At 42.0% G+C, this 14,154-nt stretch overlaps 1 protein-coding gene across 1 annotated transcript in view; it reads right to left on the bottom strand.

Annotated features, from left to right (window-relative positions):
- Positions 1–2,867: 2,867 nt before the first annotated feature.
- Positions 2,868–14,154, bottom strand: part of LOC108572983 (short stature homeobox protein 2-like) — a 12,316-nt gene continuing 1,029 nt past the window's right edge. The window contains exons 2-4 of the mRNA XM_017935332.1: positions 12,854–13,231; positions 3,634–3,867; positions 2,868–3,232 (exon numbers count right to left, since the gene is read on the bottom strand). Coding sequence (XP_017790821.1) covers positions 2,868–3,232; positions 3,634–3,867; positions 12,854–13,231 — 977 coding nt within the window. The remainder of the gene's footprint in view (positions 3,233–3,633; positions 3,868–12,853; positions 13,232–14,154) is intronic.

Raw genomic sequence — 14,154 nt, 5'->3', positions numbered from 1 at the left:
TGAGTAGTGGTGGAAGTTGCGCTCGTTTCGTTTTTTAATCAGCTGCTCCACTCTTTCGCAACAACAGACTGGAACGCGCACGGATAGGACAATAACGACGCCCTCGGGAGCGTCCAGAATGAATCCCGGCTAACGCGATTACGCGACGCCACGTTTCCAACTGATTCGCTCGCTTGATTTACCTGCAAAACACACACGCTCCACACATTCTCTAACCGAAAATTCATTAAAACAAAACCGTCCGCAAAGCGACACCACCTTAACCCTAGAAAAACTCCACGAATCTTACGGGTCCCCCCGAAAGCAACCACTCTAATTTCATTCACATCATTCTCTCCAAAATTGCAAAATAGTAAAAACTCAACAGAATCCTCGAAAACGACCACTCTAATTTAACTCACAAAATCTTCTCCAAATTCAGAAAATATAAAAATTTAACAGAATCCTTCGATAAATCTTGTGGATCCCTCGAAAACGACTGCTGTAATTTAACTCAAAACATCCTCTCCAGAATCAGAAGATATAAGAAAGCAGTATAAAACTCCACAATTCCCTTGACAAGTTTCTTCCATCGCCAAAACTCTGTGAAAAAAAATTAATCTTCCAACAAGACCATTAAAAGACATAATAAAACACTAATATATTACCACGTTCATCACTCACTATCCTTCAAATTATTTCTGCTAACCTAACCTAACCTGAACCCTACCTAACCTAAAAACAATTACTCCAAAATTACTATAACCTAAAAAAGAGCTACTCAACTCAAAATTTACTACGTTACCGACACATGGTACCAAATTTAGCAAAAAAATCTAATTAAAATCCCACGATACTTTCTCTACAAACATACACCGGGTGTCCTAATACCTACAAACAGCAGTACACTCGACGTTCACAGGGAAAGTATTAAAAAAAATGAATGATAAGAAAATTTGTAGAAAGAGCGTTCCAACGCGCAGGGATGTAAGGAAAACAGTAATGGCGCCCAGGGGACTCGCGGGGTAACGCGATTAGGCGGCACAGCACTGGCGGAACGATTCAGTTGGGTTGATTTATCAGCGTACCGACGCGTTATTGCATTAACGCCCCGACGACGATGCCGCTGGCCAGCGTCCCGGGGGCGCTTCGGCACCGTGGCCACCAGAAGTCCTACTGTCCAGTCAGCCGTGAATCATCCCCAAGAATTATGTCTTGGACGCTGGTGCCAGGACGCGCGATTTGTCCTTACACGGTCAGAGCGTGCACACGCGCTCGTTACTCCCGCGTACAAACTTAAATTTTCGTGGTGAATTAATCTTTAGTGAGATGTATCGTAAGTTTTGTGCTTGGAGTTATCGAGAGAATTTGACCGCGAATGGTGGATTATTAGAATTTCATTAGATTTTAGGTGTAAAGAGATTTTTCTCGAAAAAGATTTACCGATTATGGTTGAATTTTGGTTTGGTGGAAAATGGAGTAGTGAGTGAAGAGTGTGAAAGGGTTGATTTGAATTAGAATCAATCGGGTGATTGGAAGCTTGGCGATCTATGGACTTCGCGGAGAAATGGTAGCTGAGATTCTTGACGAAAAGTGTGTTTCCATTGAAAGAAAGTTTGAAGATAAGTTGGTACTTTGATGTATCGATCTTCTGATTAATTTGCTATTGAAATTTGGTCAAGCGTGAGTAGAAGTAAAAGTAGTTGGAGAAGTAAAAGATCTCTTTAGGTCCAAATGAGATCCAAAATGAAGTGATTATCATCGTTTAATATTAATAATATCTTTGGGGGTCAGGGTAATATACAGGGTGCTTCAAAAAAAGTATTATCATTTTTTTTTTTACAAATGTAATTGCAACAATACCGAAAGAAATTTATCTGGAGGCTCTGAAAATCACCTGAAGATCACCTGGAGTGATCTAATAAATATTTAACACTTTTTTTTAAACACCCTGTATAATAAATGATGGACCACTCGTTGAAGATTCAAGTACATATATTTTAAAGCTAATAGTATACAGAGTGACAATCATGTATCCAAGAACAGTCTCATGGTCGAATCCGCTTTATCAAATAACATCTTTCAATTTACCCTCGATACACACTGAACACCTATTGAAACCTCCGTCAGGTGGGATAATTCCCGTTGAAACTTGGTCGATATTCACTTATCAAGATGAATAAATCGAAGTGTAACATAGACTCTCTCCGTCGTTCCGTCGGATGAAACGCTGCCTTCACGCGCTTATTCGTCGCTTTCAAGCTACTATACTGACTCCTCGACTATCTATATTTCTATATAATACTTTTTTATATTATACGTATAATACACACTCCTCGCCCGATCGAGTTCACTTTATACACATCGAGTCTTCGTTTGTACTTCTCGGACACCAAATGATACAGCCATCTTCTTCACGAGTGTCCCTAACCTCAAAATTTCACACACTTCGAATCTTCTCGAGATCGTTCTCGTCGAACGACTCAAACAAACGACGAGAAAACGATCGAATCGGAGAAAACAAAATTGAATCAATCGAAAAAATCATTATCATCCCTATATTATCCCTTTTAAGAACACTCGACAATTTAGCAAGCAAGTTAGTCACCAACAGTGTTCCACAACGGTGGTGAGTCAATTACCAATCACGAAAAGAACTCTAAATTCTCCACTTTCAAAGACACTCGAATCACTTCACCTCTTAAATTGAATAAAAGAAATAAAAATTCTCAAAAATCTGAAACACCTTTTCCATTTACACAAATACCCAAAATTCAACGAAACAAGGTGATTGCACATCCAGAAAAATTCCCTAGTCGATACTCACCACCGTTCAACGCAACAGCCCTAAAATCCACTTTGCAAATTTTCCCTTTTTTCCTCCCCCTTTACGCTGGCCTGTCCAATCCAAGTGCTTCCTGGTGTCGCCTGGCCTTCAGCCTGAGGTCCGCGATGCTGCTGTTCTTGGAACGTGCAGCAGCTGCAGCCAGTGAAGCTGCCAAGCTTAAGGGATGAGGGTGAGGATGACCGGAAGTCGGTGGCGGCGGTGGAGGTGGCGGAAGACAGAAGAGTCCTCCGGCTGCCGCGTAATGGAGGACAGCTGGGTCGAAGGCGGATCCTGCAGCAGTGACGTTGCCACCGGTGGCTTGCATCGGTGGGTGCAACCTCAGGGCCGGAAGATAGGGCGCCACTCGACAGGGTTCCAAATTTGCTGGAGGACTGCGCGGCGCTAGAACCATTCCACCTGCCACACCTGTAATTTTTAAACGGATTTATGGTTTTTAGCTTGTTCACCCTTCAGAGTCTCATGCATTCTAACGAATTTTTATTAACCCTCTAAGTTGTTAAACTTGCGAATTTAAAATTGTACACTTGTAAAGTTTTTTCAGGGTTAAGATAGTCTACTTTGTACTTCGGATTAGGAAGTTAAAATGTGAAAATTGTAGATTTTTGACATAGAACTCTGTAGTTCCATTTGGACTTAGATGGTTAGTCCTTTGGGTTAACTGAGTTTCGATAAATGAGATTGAGTTTTTTTTTTCTTGTTCGTTTTGAGGCGTAGGATTGTGGTTTGTTTAAACCTTTCACTACGAAGATATTAATATTACTATATTAATAAATGATACGTGATAATTTATGGAATCAGAGTGATACCTTTATGCAATTGGCTCTCGTGCTTGCGACACTTGGCTCGTCGATTCTGGAACCAAACTTGAACCCTCGCCTCGCTCAACCCGAGTCTCTGACTCAGTTCTTCTCTCATGAACGCGTCAGGATAATGAGTCTCGTCGAACAACCTCTCCAATTCGGCTAGTTGTTCCAAGGTGAAGTTTGTTCGTGATCTTCGTTGCTTACCGTTTCCGTTTCCGTTGTTACGGCAATTCGAGCCTGGAAAAGTGACAAATCAAATTTCTCACTAAAGTTTATTTTCCATTTTCTACTTTCTTTAGCGTTTTTCTAGTTTTACACGATCTTCTTGGATGTGAGAATCGATGGTCGAGAAGTAACGAGATTCAGATGAGTCAGAGTTTTTACGACGATTAATTTACGAGCACGAACGCGGTCACGAGGAAGTTCCTGAATTAATCTCCCCGATTCGCTCACAGGTCATTTCTTCCGGTCTGACCGGCATCAACATAAATCTCGCCCTCTTACGACGATCTTATTCAAATTACGCGGCAAAAAGGAGTTCCGATTAGTCGACATTAGAGACGCTTCTTCTCGGAATGGTATTCGTATTTCTCCTCTTCTGGAATGTATTCTTTCTCTTGGAAAATGCTGCAAAAGCTCTCGTGCATGTTCTTATCGTAAAAAGTAATACCGAAGAAATTTAATATTGTAGTATGTAACGTAACAAGAGTTCTTCAAACTGAAAACTTGAGATGACTCCAGAATTCACATTTCCACCTCGACTAATACCTGTAAAATCCTCAAACGAAGAAAATAAACGAACCATCCTGTTAGCTACCAATCTTAAATCTGTAAATTCAAAGAGGAATATTATTTATTCCAAGTGAATTGCGCTAATTTTACAATTTCACCAAAGATGATGCATAAGACTATTTAATATTCTGCTCCCAATTAAGATTTCAATTCCAAAAAATTTCAATGATTCTCAAAAATGGAAATAATTACCCAAAACTTGAGACGACTCCAGAGTCCAGATTTCTAGTTAAACCAACACCTATGAAATACCAAAAAATAGAAAAAAAGTCAACCACTCTGCTGCCAGTCGCCCAAACATTCTTGTCGCAAAAGATACTGTAAAAATGATAAAAACGATCCAATGTTCCAGGTGTCTTAAAACCCTGCAATACAAACCTAACACAAAAATAATTATTCAAAACTCGAAAATAGAGTTAGTTTTCCAGCTCGAAGAAAAAGAAAACCGAACCACCCCTCTATCACCAATCACAACCCCCGAAACTCAAAGAGAAACAACCGCTTCTCGGTACAAACTCCTAATTAACCATAGATCGTCACCAGAGAAGACGGTTCCAATGACTAATTACCCTCCTCCAGTCAACTCTCTAATTGCTCCGGTCACTTCGGAAGACTCGATCTTGAAAAACATCGCCCGGAGAAGGCGTGGAGGACTGTATCCATCGGAAGTAAGAGCCGCAAGCATCGCCGCGAGTTAAAAGAGACGCGCCAAGAGGGATATAATTAACGGGCAGACCGATCTAATTAATGGTTGCTTAATGCAAAGTAACTACGGTACAACTCTCTCTCTAACACACGCAGAGAAGGTGTTGCCGATGGGAGAATCCTCTAGGAGGTGGAGAAAGTAGGAAGGGAGAGAGAGAACACAGAGGAGAAGATAGAAGTAAGAGGGGTGGATTAAGCGTCTCTCGCGTAAGAGCCGTTGACGAAGGGGACGTGATTTATATAATTTAGCAAAGTGGTGAAGCTACGCAGTCTTATACGGGGTCGTTAGTTACCTCCTGCCTCCCTTCCGTCCACCTCCTCCATCTGAATGTTTAGCTTCCCTCCCCTTCTTTCACCGGCCGCCACCTTAATCACACCCCGCTCTCTCTCACTTGGCTTTCTGCATCTGTCCGTCGACATTTCTACTCCACCCCCGTAAAGATGGATCCTGTGTGGAATATCCGGACGGTTCGCGTTGATTATCGAGCGTGTTTGAGCAATCCGTGGGGGGGGGTTCACGGTTCGTGGGGATTTTGAATGTTCGAGGGGCGGTGATTTCGGGTGTTTGTGAGCGGGATCGGTAACGGTTGATTTAACGTTTTTGCGCGAGGTGCGAAGGAGGTGGTCTTGGAAACTGGAATGTGGGAGGGAAATTTGGATTTTCGGGGGGAATGGGGATGTTGTGATTAGTATCGTACTCTGTTGTTTGAAATTCTGCTTTTTAAGTTCTCTTTCTCCTTGTGTCTCTCCCTATCATTTTTTCATTCATCTTTCTCATTTCATTTTTTTAAATAGACTTCTCTACCCTTCTGTCTTCCTCTCTTTCTCCTTGTGTCTCTCCCTACTTCTTTTTCATTCTCTACTATCCAAAATACTTTTTTTTGAATTCTCTCTCTGTCTCTCCCTATCTCTTTTTCAATCTCCATTGCCCATAATTCTTTTTTTTGAATTCTCTCTGTCTCTCCCTATCTCTTTTTCAATCTCCATTGCCCATAATTCTTTTTTTTGAATTCTCTCTGTCTCTCCCTATCTCTTTTTCACTCTTCATTGTCCAAAAGTCTTTTTTTGAATTCTCTCCGTCTCTCCCTATCTTTTTGTCGCTCTCCATTGCCCAAAATTCTTTTTTTTGAATTCTCTCCGTCTCTCCCTATCTTTTTTTCACTCTTCATTGTCCAAAATTCTTTTTTTTTTAAATAAACTTCCCCCTTCTTCTCTCTACCCTTCTGTCTTTCTCTCTTTCTCCTCGTGTCTCTCCCTATTTATTTTTCATTCCCTAGTGTCCAAAAATTTGTCTTTAAACTCTGTCTCTGTCTCTCCCTATCTCTTTTTCAATCTCCATTGTCTAAACTTCTTTTTCTTTCTAAATAGACTTTCCCAATCCTTTCTCTCCCTGTCCCTCTCTCACCCTCTACTACCCAAAATTCTCTTTTCACAAGACTCTCTCTCTCTCGCACACAAATTTCCCCGACATTCCTCCAAAACCCAGTCATCCACACTATTCGCAAACCCTCTATTTATTTCGCCGTGCGAGTTACGAGCTCGGAAGCTGTAAAAAAAAAAAAAAAAAGCAGCAGCGGCAGTACATAGGTACAGGTGAAACACAGAAGCGCAGCCGACAGAGTGAAAAATCATAGGAGTCGATGACAAAAAAGGGAAAAAAGGTGAACGGGTACGGCGGCGATTAAAACGAGGAGAAATTACAAGGACTGAGCGTATTGCGCTTTAATCAATTAAGCGCATACCTCACGGTAATCCAATCGGAGGCCTGGCAGAGCAGAGGCCGCATCCATATGTACAGCGGTTTAAAACCCCTCCTAGCAAAATAACTCGCGTGGTTTTCACACCCATTCTCGTTCCAGTCATCCGCCCCTTCATCATCAAACTTTCCCTCCCTCTGCGACCCCCCTTTTTTCCACACCCCTGCACTATTGCACGTGTCTCTCTGTCTGTGTGTGTTTCTCGATCGTTTTAACGACATCCAGTCTGCGATTCGACACTGTGCAAGTGTTACTGTGCGTTCAGTTAGCTTTATACCGTTACATCGGGGATACGCTATTTGACGGGTGATTTGGTCTCCCCGAGATTTTTCCCCGACAACGTTCGATCGTCCTTTGAAGACTTTGTTACAGTGCTGTGAAGAGTTGCAAGTGGACAGATATGATTTTTGTGGAGATGGAATGGAGGGTGTTGATTTTCAAGGGATAATTTGTTAGTTAGCGTCGTTGGATTTTGATTATTCTTAATTATCTGCAGTGAAATTAATGTATTAATTTTTTCAAGGACTCTGACACGTGTGTCTTAGGTTTTTCGGAGATTTCAGTATTTTTGTGACGGAAAAAATATGGAAATATAGCGAATCACTTGATTTAATAAAATTTAACTATATACGAGATTAGATAATTTCTTTTTAATTTAAACAAATCTTCCCTGAAGAGGTTAACGTGAAATTTATACTCTTCTGAGTTGATTTGAACAAACAGTCTTATATTTTCTTAACTATTTGCATTAAAACTTTTTGCATTTTCCTTAGTTAATTAGAAGAAACACCGACATACTCCCTTACGATACCAGTAATCCCAAATATGTCAATAAAATATAGAACCTGTAAAATCTGTCGCTCGAAATTATCGAAATTGATCAACCTGACATTCCACAATTCTTTAAACTTCAAGCTTGCAAGCGTTCCACAAAATTCAACCCCCAAAAAATTCTCAAATTCCAAACAGAAATCACCGAGATAAAAGTCCCTGGTATTCTCTATACACCGTGGAATCCTGGAATATCGAGTGTCCGCGATAAATTTCACAGTTCTCCCCTACGTAGGAAGGTGTACAAACACTAAAAATCCTCTGTGTACGAAGAATATATCCATTCGGGAACGGTAACAGGTGAACGGTAGGTGAGAACTGGTTACTAGAGACCGGTTCTACTCGTGTAGAGTATTGTATCGTCGAAATCAAGAAGACAACGGAGATAGAAAGAGAGAGAGGGAGGGATGGAAAAAAGGGAGAAGGAGAGAAGGATAGAGGGTGGCCAGAAACCCTGCTGGAAGACCCGAAGCAATCACACTCGGACACGAGGGGCCGCTAATTCGATTACTAAGAGCGCTGCCCTCTTGGCCTGAAACCACCCCTCGTGCACCAGCACCACGATCCTGCCACCAATTTTTCCCCCCTTTCCGACGAGAAACAGCGGAGATATCGTGGCCATTAGGCGTATAAAAGCGTCGGGACAAGCCTGTTTAACCCCCCACCTCTATCACACCCTCTTCTCTTTCGGTAGTTTGTCGCGTGCACGCGGTGTAACTGCATATGGCACGCAGTTGCCGATGCTTCGTGAATAAGTTAGAGAGGGAATAATTTAGTTTGGGAGAAAGGATTGAGGAGATCGAGGGTGTCCTTCTTCGGCGGGAAATCTTCGTGGTGGAGGATCTGTGACGAGGAGATGGAAGATCGAGGGTTTCTTTGGAGGAAGGAAATGAGAAAGGGTTGAGGAGCCTTTAGGTATTCTTTTTAGCTTGAAATTTTTGGAAAATCCAAGATTGAGATTTTTTTGAAGATAAGAAGCATGAAATTTTCTTAAACGTAAGAAAACCACATTCGCTATTACCTCGATCAGATTTCAATTCCCTGAAAAAATTTCCATGTCAAACCCAGCCACCGTCCGCTTCCCGAAATTCCAAACCGATATACCAATCCAGCGCCGCGCAAATCACCGAGCAAACAACTATTTATATTCCGCTATCCTGAAAACCTTCGAAGAAGATTCGCGCGGTGGGGGTGAGACGAGAGCGAGGGTCGAACTGTAAATATCCCGGGAAATTCGTGGAACGTTTCAACCGACTCGTGCCTGAAAAACTCACGGTTCCGTCGGTCGTAAACATTCGAGAGCCCGGGCCTTTGACCATAGAGAGGGGTCAAGCGAGAAATTCTCTATGGCGTAGGATTCGGAGAGGAAAAAGACGCGGGTGAGATCGACGCCAAGTGAGGCAAAGTGGCTCGGTGGAGAGGAACGAGGTGATCTACCGCGTACGCAGGACTATTTCTCTCCGCGAAGATATTTGTTATGTCGTGCGACACATCGTTCCTGGGAGTGACTCGTGAAATATCGTCTCCGTTCTCTTCTCCTTTCTGCGGAACCGGAATGACGCGGTGAATTGTCTTTAGTTGGATGCCTTTAGTGTCGGGGATGTATTAGCGGGGCGTTTTGTGAATCATTGGGAAATTTTGGGGTGAACGATGGTGTAACGAGGACGTTGACGAGGATTGGTGATTCGGTGGTAAGTTGTTGATGCAGGGAATCTGTGGATATGTATTTCTGTTGGGTGGGTCCTTTTTAAGCTGAAGGTACACACTTTAAGACGCCACCAAGAGCGAGAATTCAAATTGAAACCAAAGTTACGATCGATTGAATAAAAAGGCACCGAACTTATTTGCACACCTAATACTCTCCCCAGATTACAGTAATACCAAATTAATCCATCAAATAAGCAACTCTATTAAAGAACGAAGCAACCCAAACCTCCCACCCGAAATCCTGTCACAAAAAACGCTTGCAACCATCTTCAACCGCACTAAAATCCCACTACTCCCCCGAATCTCTAATCAAGAACCCCTTACAAACATTCCACCCACTATTCCTCCACGCGAACCTCCAATTATCCTTCAACCATCTCCTTACCTCAATCCAACCCTCACCTTTACTTCTTCACTCGAGAACCTCCGCTCTTTACTCTTTCTCCACCTCGAACCCACCACAAACCCGCCAAAAGAAGAAAGAAAAGAAGAAGCTCGATTTCCCACCTTTTCCCCCGGTAAACCGAAAAAAGACTCCAACAAGACTCTCCTCTCCGCTTCTTCAGCTCGCGGTTATTTATGGTTTTACTTGGGCGCGTCCGATGGCTGCCGGCCGAGCAGATTGCTTTTTGATTTGCGCTTAATCGGGAAAAGTTATGGGCCCCCGAGAGATACGAGGAGAAAAGAGGAACAGAGACGGCGAACGCCTCTCTCTCCTCTCCTCTTTCGGAAACGCGTGTTAGGGGGCGTACACAACTAACGCGGCGGGCCGCATATTAAACCATAAATTCATGCGAGCCCCGGCCGCAATAGACGCGGAGTTATCGCGGCTAGGAAGCGCCGCTGGCGTTACTTGAACGTGTCACTTTTTTAAACGCGATTTTCATTCGCCTGGCCAGCCCGGCCACCCCGCTTTCCGTCCAATTTAACCACGCGTATGTAACCTCCGGCCTGTCGATTGCATTTTTTATCCCTACACCGGCACAGCTTTGCGGAAGGGCGGAGGATACGGGTGAATCGACCATACGTTCGCTGCGAGACCGCTGTCCCCGATCGTTCCACGGTATGGAAATTACGAGCTCTGCAGATAGTTTTCGAGGGAAGTTCTTTGGATCTTTTCGGGGATTTTTTGGTTTTTTCAAGGTTCACGAAGAGTGTTTCTCGGGGGATTTCAGGATACTTGTGTAATACTTTTGTCTTTCGCATTTGTGGTTCTTTGGACGAAGTGTTTTCCTAAGAGGGGATTTCAGGATACTTGTGTAATACTTTTGTCTTTCGCATTTGTGGTTCTTTGGACGAAGTGATTTCCTAAGAATCGTGCCTCTATGGAAAGATATGCGAGGCTATGGATGTTCTTTGGATTTTTCGATTTTTTGAGGGTTGCTGAAGAGAGTCTTTCACATGGTGCATTTTAACACACATTTGTGGTTCTTTGGACGAAGTCTTTTTCTAAGGATCGTGCCTCTATGGAAAGATATGCGAGGATATGAAAGTTCTTTGGATTTTTCAATTTTTCGGAAGTTGCCGAACAGAGTTTTTTGGGGGATTTTAGGATATTTGCAGCTGTATGATTTATATTTGTGGTTCTTTGGACAAAGTGATTTCCTAACGATCGTGTATCCATGAAGAGATATATGAAGTATCTTGTCCAAAGCTTCAAATGAGGGATATCGAGTCTCATTCGAAACGTGGAACGAGTGAAAATTTATTCGCGTGATATTTCATCTAGTTTCAAAAGAAACGATACTAAATTGGGAAATTCGATATCGAGTGCCATCCGAAAAGTGGAGTGAAAATTTGACGCGAGAAAGGGTTGAGACCCTTTTAATTTGTCAAAGATTCAGAGAATTTCATTAGGATAAACCTGGGAGAGTGTAAATCCTGAAACAAAATGAATATTAAAGACACTATTGACTGTTACCTATTCCACCAGAGTAAAACAAATATATTTAAAATTTTATGGGAAATATTTATTAAAAATTGGGCTAAAAACTGAAGCGAAGACTCAGTTCACCTCCCTCGGTATTCAAGAAAAAATCAAAACTATTTACGACTTCACGCTACACCCACAGATTTATCAAAATCACTAAAGCGACTGTAAATAGCACAATACAAATCTAGAAGAGAATCTGAGCGCTAAAGTTGCAAATTAATAAATCAGACAGATGTTTGGAAAATTTGGCGTTAAAGAGGAGGAAGACGGTGGTTGTAAGCGGAAGAAAAGTGCAAGTGGTGCAGGGTGGACGGTTGTTATTGAAGTCGACTTGGCATGTGGGTAAAATTGGAGGTCGGTGATCGTTACGTTGCGAACGGTCAGCTATTCCCAATCACTTCTGAGCTTTATTGGACGACGTGCTGAATTATAAACGAGGAATCGAACCCTCCGACGATACGTGTCGGGGCCACCAGAATTCGCCGGAGGTTCCTGACCTTCTTACACTCGAAACGAGAACGAGTTACTTGCTGAGAAACTCTTCGTAACATGGACCGTACGGTGGAAAATACAATATTCTTGAATAACTCGAAAAATTGCAAAATTCTGCGAGAATTTTCGTTGTCGAAGGATTCCGATTCTGAAGTAATTCATTTTGAGAAATTCTTTATTCCTTATTCTCAATAATGTCAAAGTATTTGAAATAATGATAAATATTGATAAATCTTCAATTTGTTAACTGAGCAATAATAAGACCGCGATAATTTATTTATTCAGGGATTTTATGTAGAGATTGTACATTTTTAATTGCACTGTTATGGTTGTATTAAAGACAAAGTACGTCGTATTCACATTTTCAGGAACCTTGCAAAAAGAATTTTTGGATTGGAAAGGTACAATTTCTGTTTTCAAGATGAATCCACTTAACAAATTAATCGAAAAATACTACTAGAAATGAAATTCGTAGATATTTCTATTACGTCCTTTTAACACGTTCCTGGCCGGACCGATTTTCGGTGACACTCCGTTTACGCCGCGTGGGTCATATGCGCCCCACGTTGTCGAGACTAAGTTTTGCTTTTCACCCTATATGTCTTCCAATATTTATAAGATCGCAAATGTCATTGTTATCGAGAAAAGGGTAACGTTTAAGATACGCTATAGGGCAAAGGAAAAATGTTTGTTTCGACAAATTATCGCCGTAGTTGCATAGTTTAAGTCAAGGAAAAGGCCGAAATATGAAGTGGCCTGAACGGAAAGTCCAGAGATGGGACGTGGCACGGAACGTGTTAAAGATCCAGTTGAATTCAAAGAAAAATTAGGAATTGACACTGATGAAAGAGTAATTAAACGGAATCTCCTCAGATTCACATTCTTTCACTTCAACTTGTCACTCGAAATACTATCAAAAATCATCAAGAACTCTCGGACTAGAATATTTAAAAAAAAATCCGTAAAATTACCAAAAGAAGATACACACAGTCACTATTCCTCTTACCTTTAGTGCTCTCTTCTTGTGCCTGCATCAAAGACCTCGAAACCTGCGCCTGAATCTTCAGATCGGAGGTTTTCCCGTCGTTCAAGCTCTGATTCTTCAAATCGACACAGTTCTCCGGACTCGGAGATCGTTCTCTCGAAATTGGCGGGGGCGACGGGCTGCATCCTAGAAGTTTTCTCACCGACAGCTTCAACTCCGGCGTTTTCAAAGGTGGAAGACTGTCCGCGGTGTTTGCGACGTCCTTCACTTCTTTGCTCTTGGTCGTGACGGAGAGATCTTCCGGTTGCAGACGAGCTTCCGGCGACGGCGGCTCGTCCACGCTGCTCGCGTCGACGCTAGACGGCTCCTGAGCGGTTTCGCGAGGCGCGGAGCCGGCATCTGGAGAACCATCGCCAGAAATCAACTTGTGAACAGCCTTCCGTGGCGGTTTTTAGTGGAATTTGTTGCTCTTGCGGTGGAGGAAGAGAAGAAACGAGGAAAATGGAACGACTCGACGGTGAAGTGAAGTTTCTCTTTGTATTTGTTGAGAATTGTGCGATTTTAGGGGGAAAGTGAGAGAAGAGGAAGAAGAAGATTCGACGATGGCTTTCGCTTTCTTTTTTATTCGGAAATTTCTTGAGAATTGTGCGATTTTAAGTGGAAAATCAGAGGAAATGAAGAAGAAGAAGATTGACGATGGAGTAAAGCTTCCTTTTTATCAAAAATTTCTTGAAGATTCTGCGATTTTAAGTGGAAAGTAAGGGAAGAGAAGAGAAAGAGATAAAACTCTTTTTATCAGAAATTTCCTGAGAATTCTACGATTCTAAATGAAAAATGAACGAAGAGAAAGAGAAAAAATGGTGACAGAAAATTTGTAGTCAGAGTAATTCCAAACCAGTTTCAAGATAGAAAATTTAGAATAGATCTTGGAAGATTAAGTAGAACAACACCGCTATAGTCAGACGTCAAGAATGTTCCTAGAAATTTTCCAATGGATCTTCTCGCGGTATGAAATTCTATTTTCGTGAGTTTACTCTGTGATAAAAGATTCGAGATTCACGAGAGGAACAGTTTGTTCGACGTCGTCTTGGAGCAAAAAGGAGCACGTTCGCGATATTCTTGGAAACAAATAGCGAGAGACGACTCGTGCATGAGAATCGATTGATTACCAATTCACCGAATGGGAAAAGGAGCAGAAGAGAGCTCTGTGATACCTTTGTAGAAACGATAAGATGCTATTCCTTTCGTATACTCGATTAAATCTTCAAATAAATCGATCATTCTCATATTTTAACATCGTTCAATCCTTGAACAGCCGACGC

Source organism: Habropoda laboriosa, unplaced genomic scaffold (assembly GCF_001263275.1).
Source record: "Habropoda laboriosa isolate 0110345459 unplaced genomic scaffold, ASM126327v1 scaffold102, whole genome shotgun sequence".
In the NCBI taxonomy this organism is placed as follows: domain Eukaryota; kingdom Metazoa; phylum Arthropoda; class Insecta; order Hymenoptera; family Apidae; genus Habropoda; species Habropoda laboriosa.
This window is presented reverse-complemented; position numbering and strand designations above follow the sequence as displayed.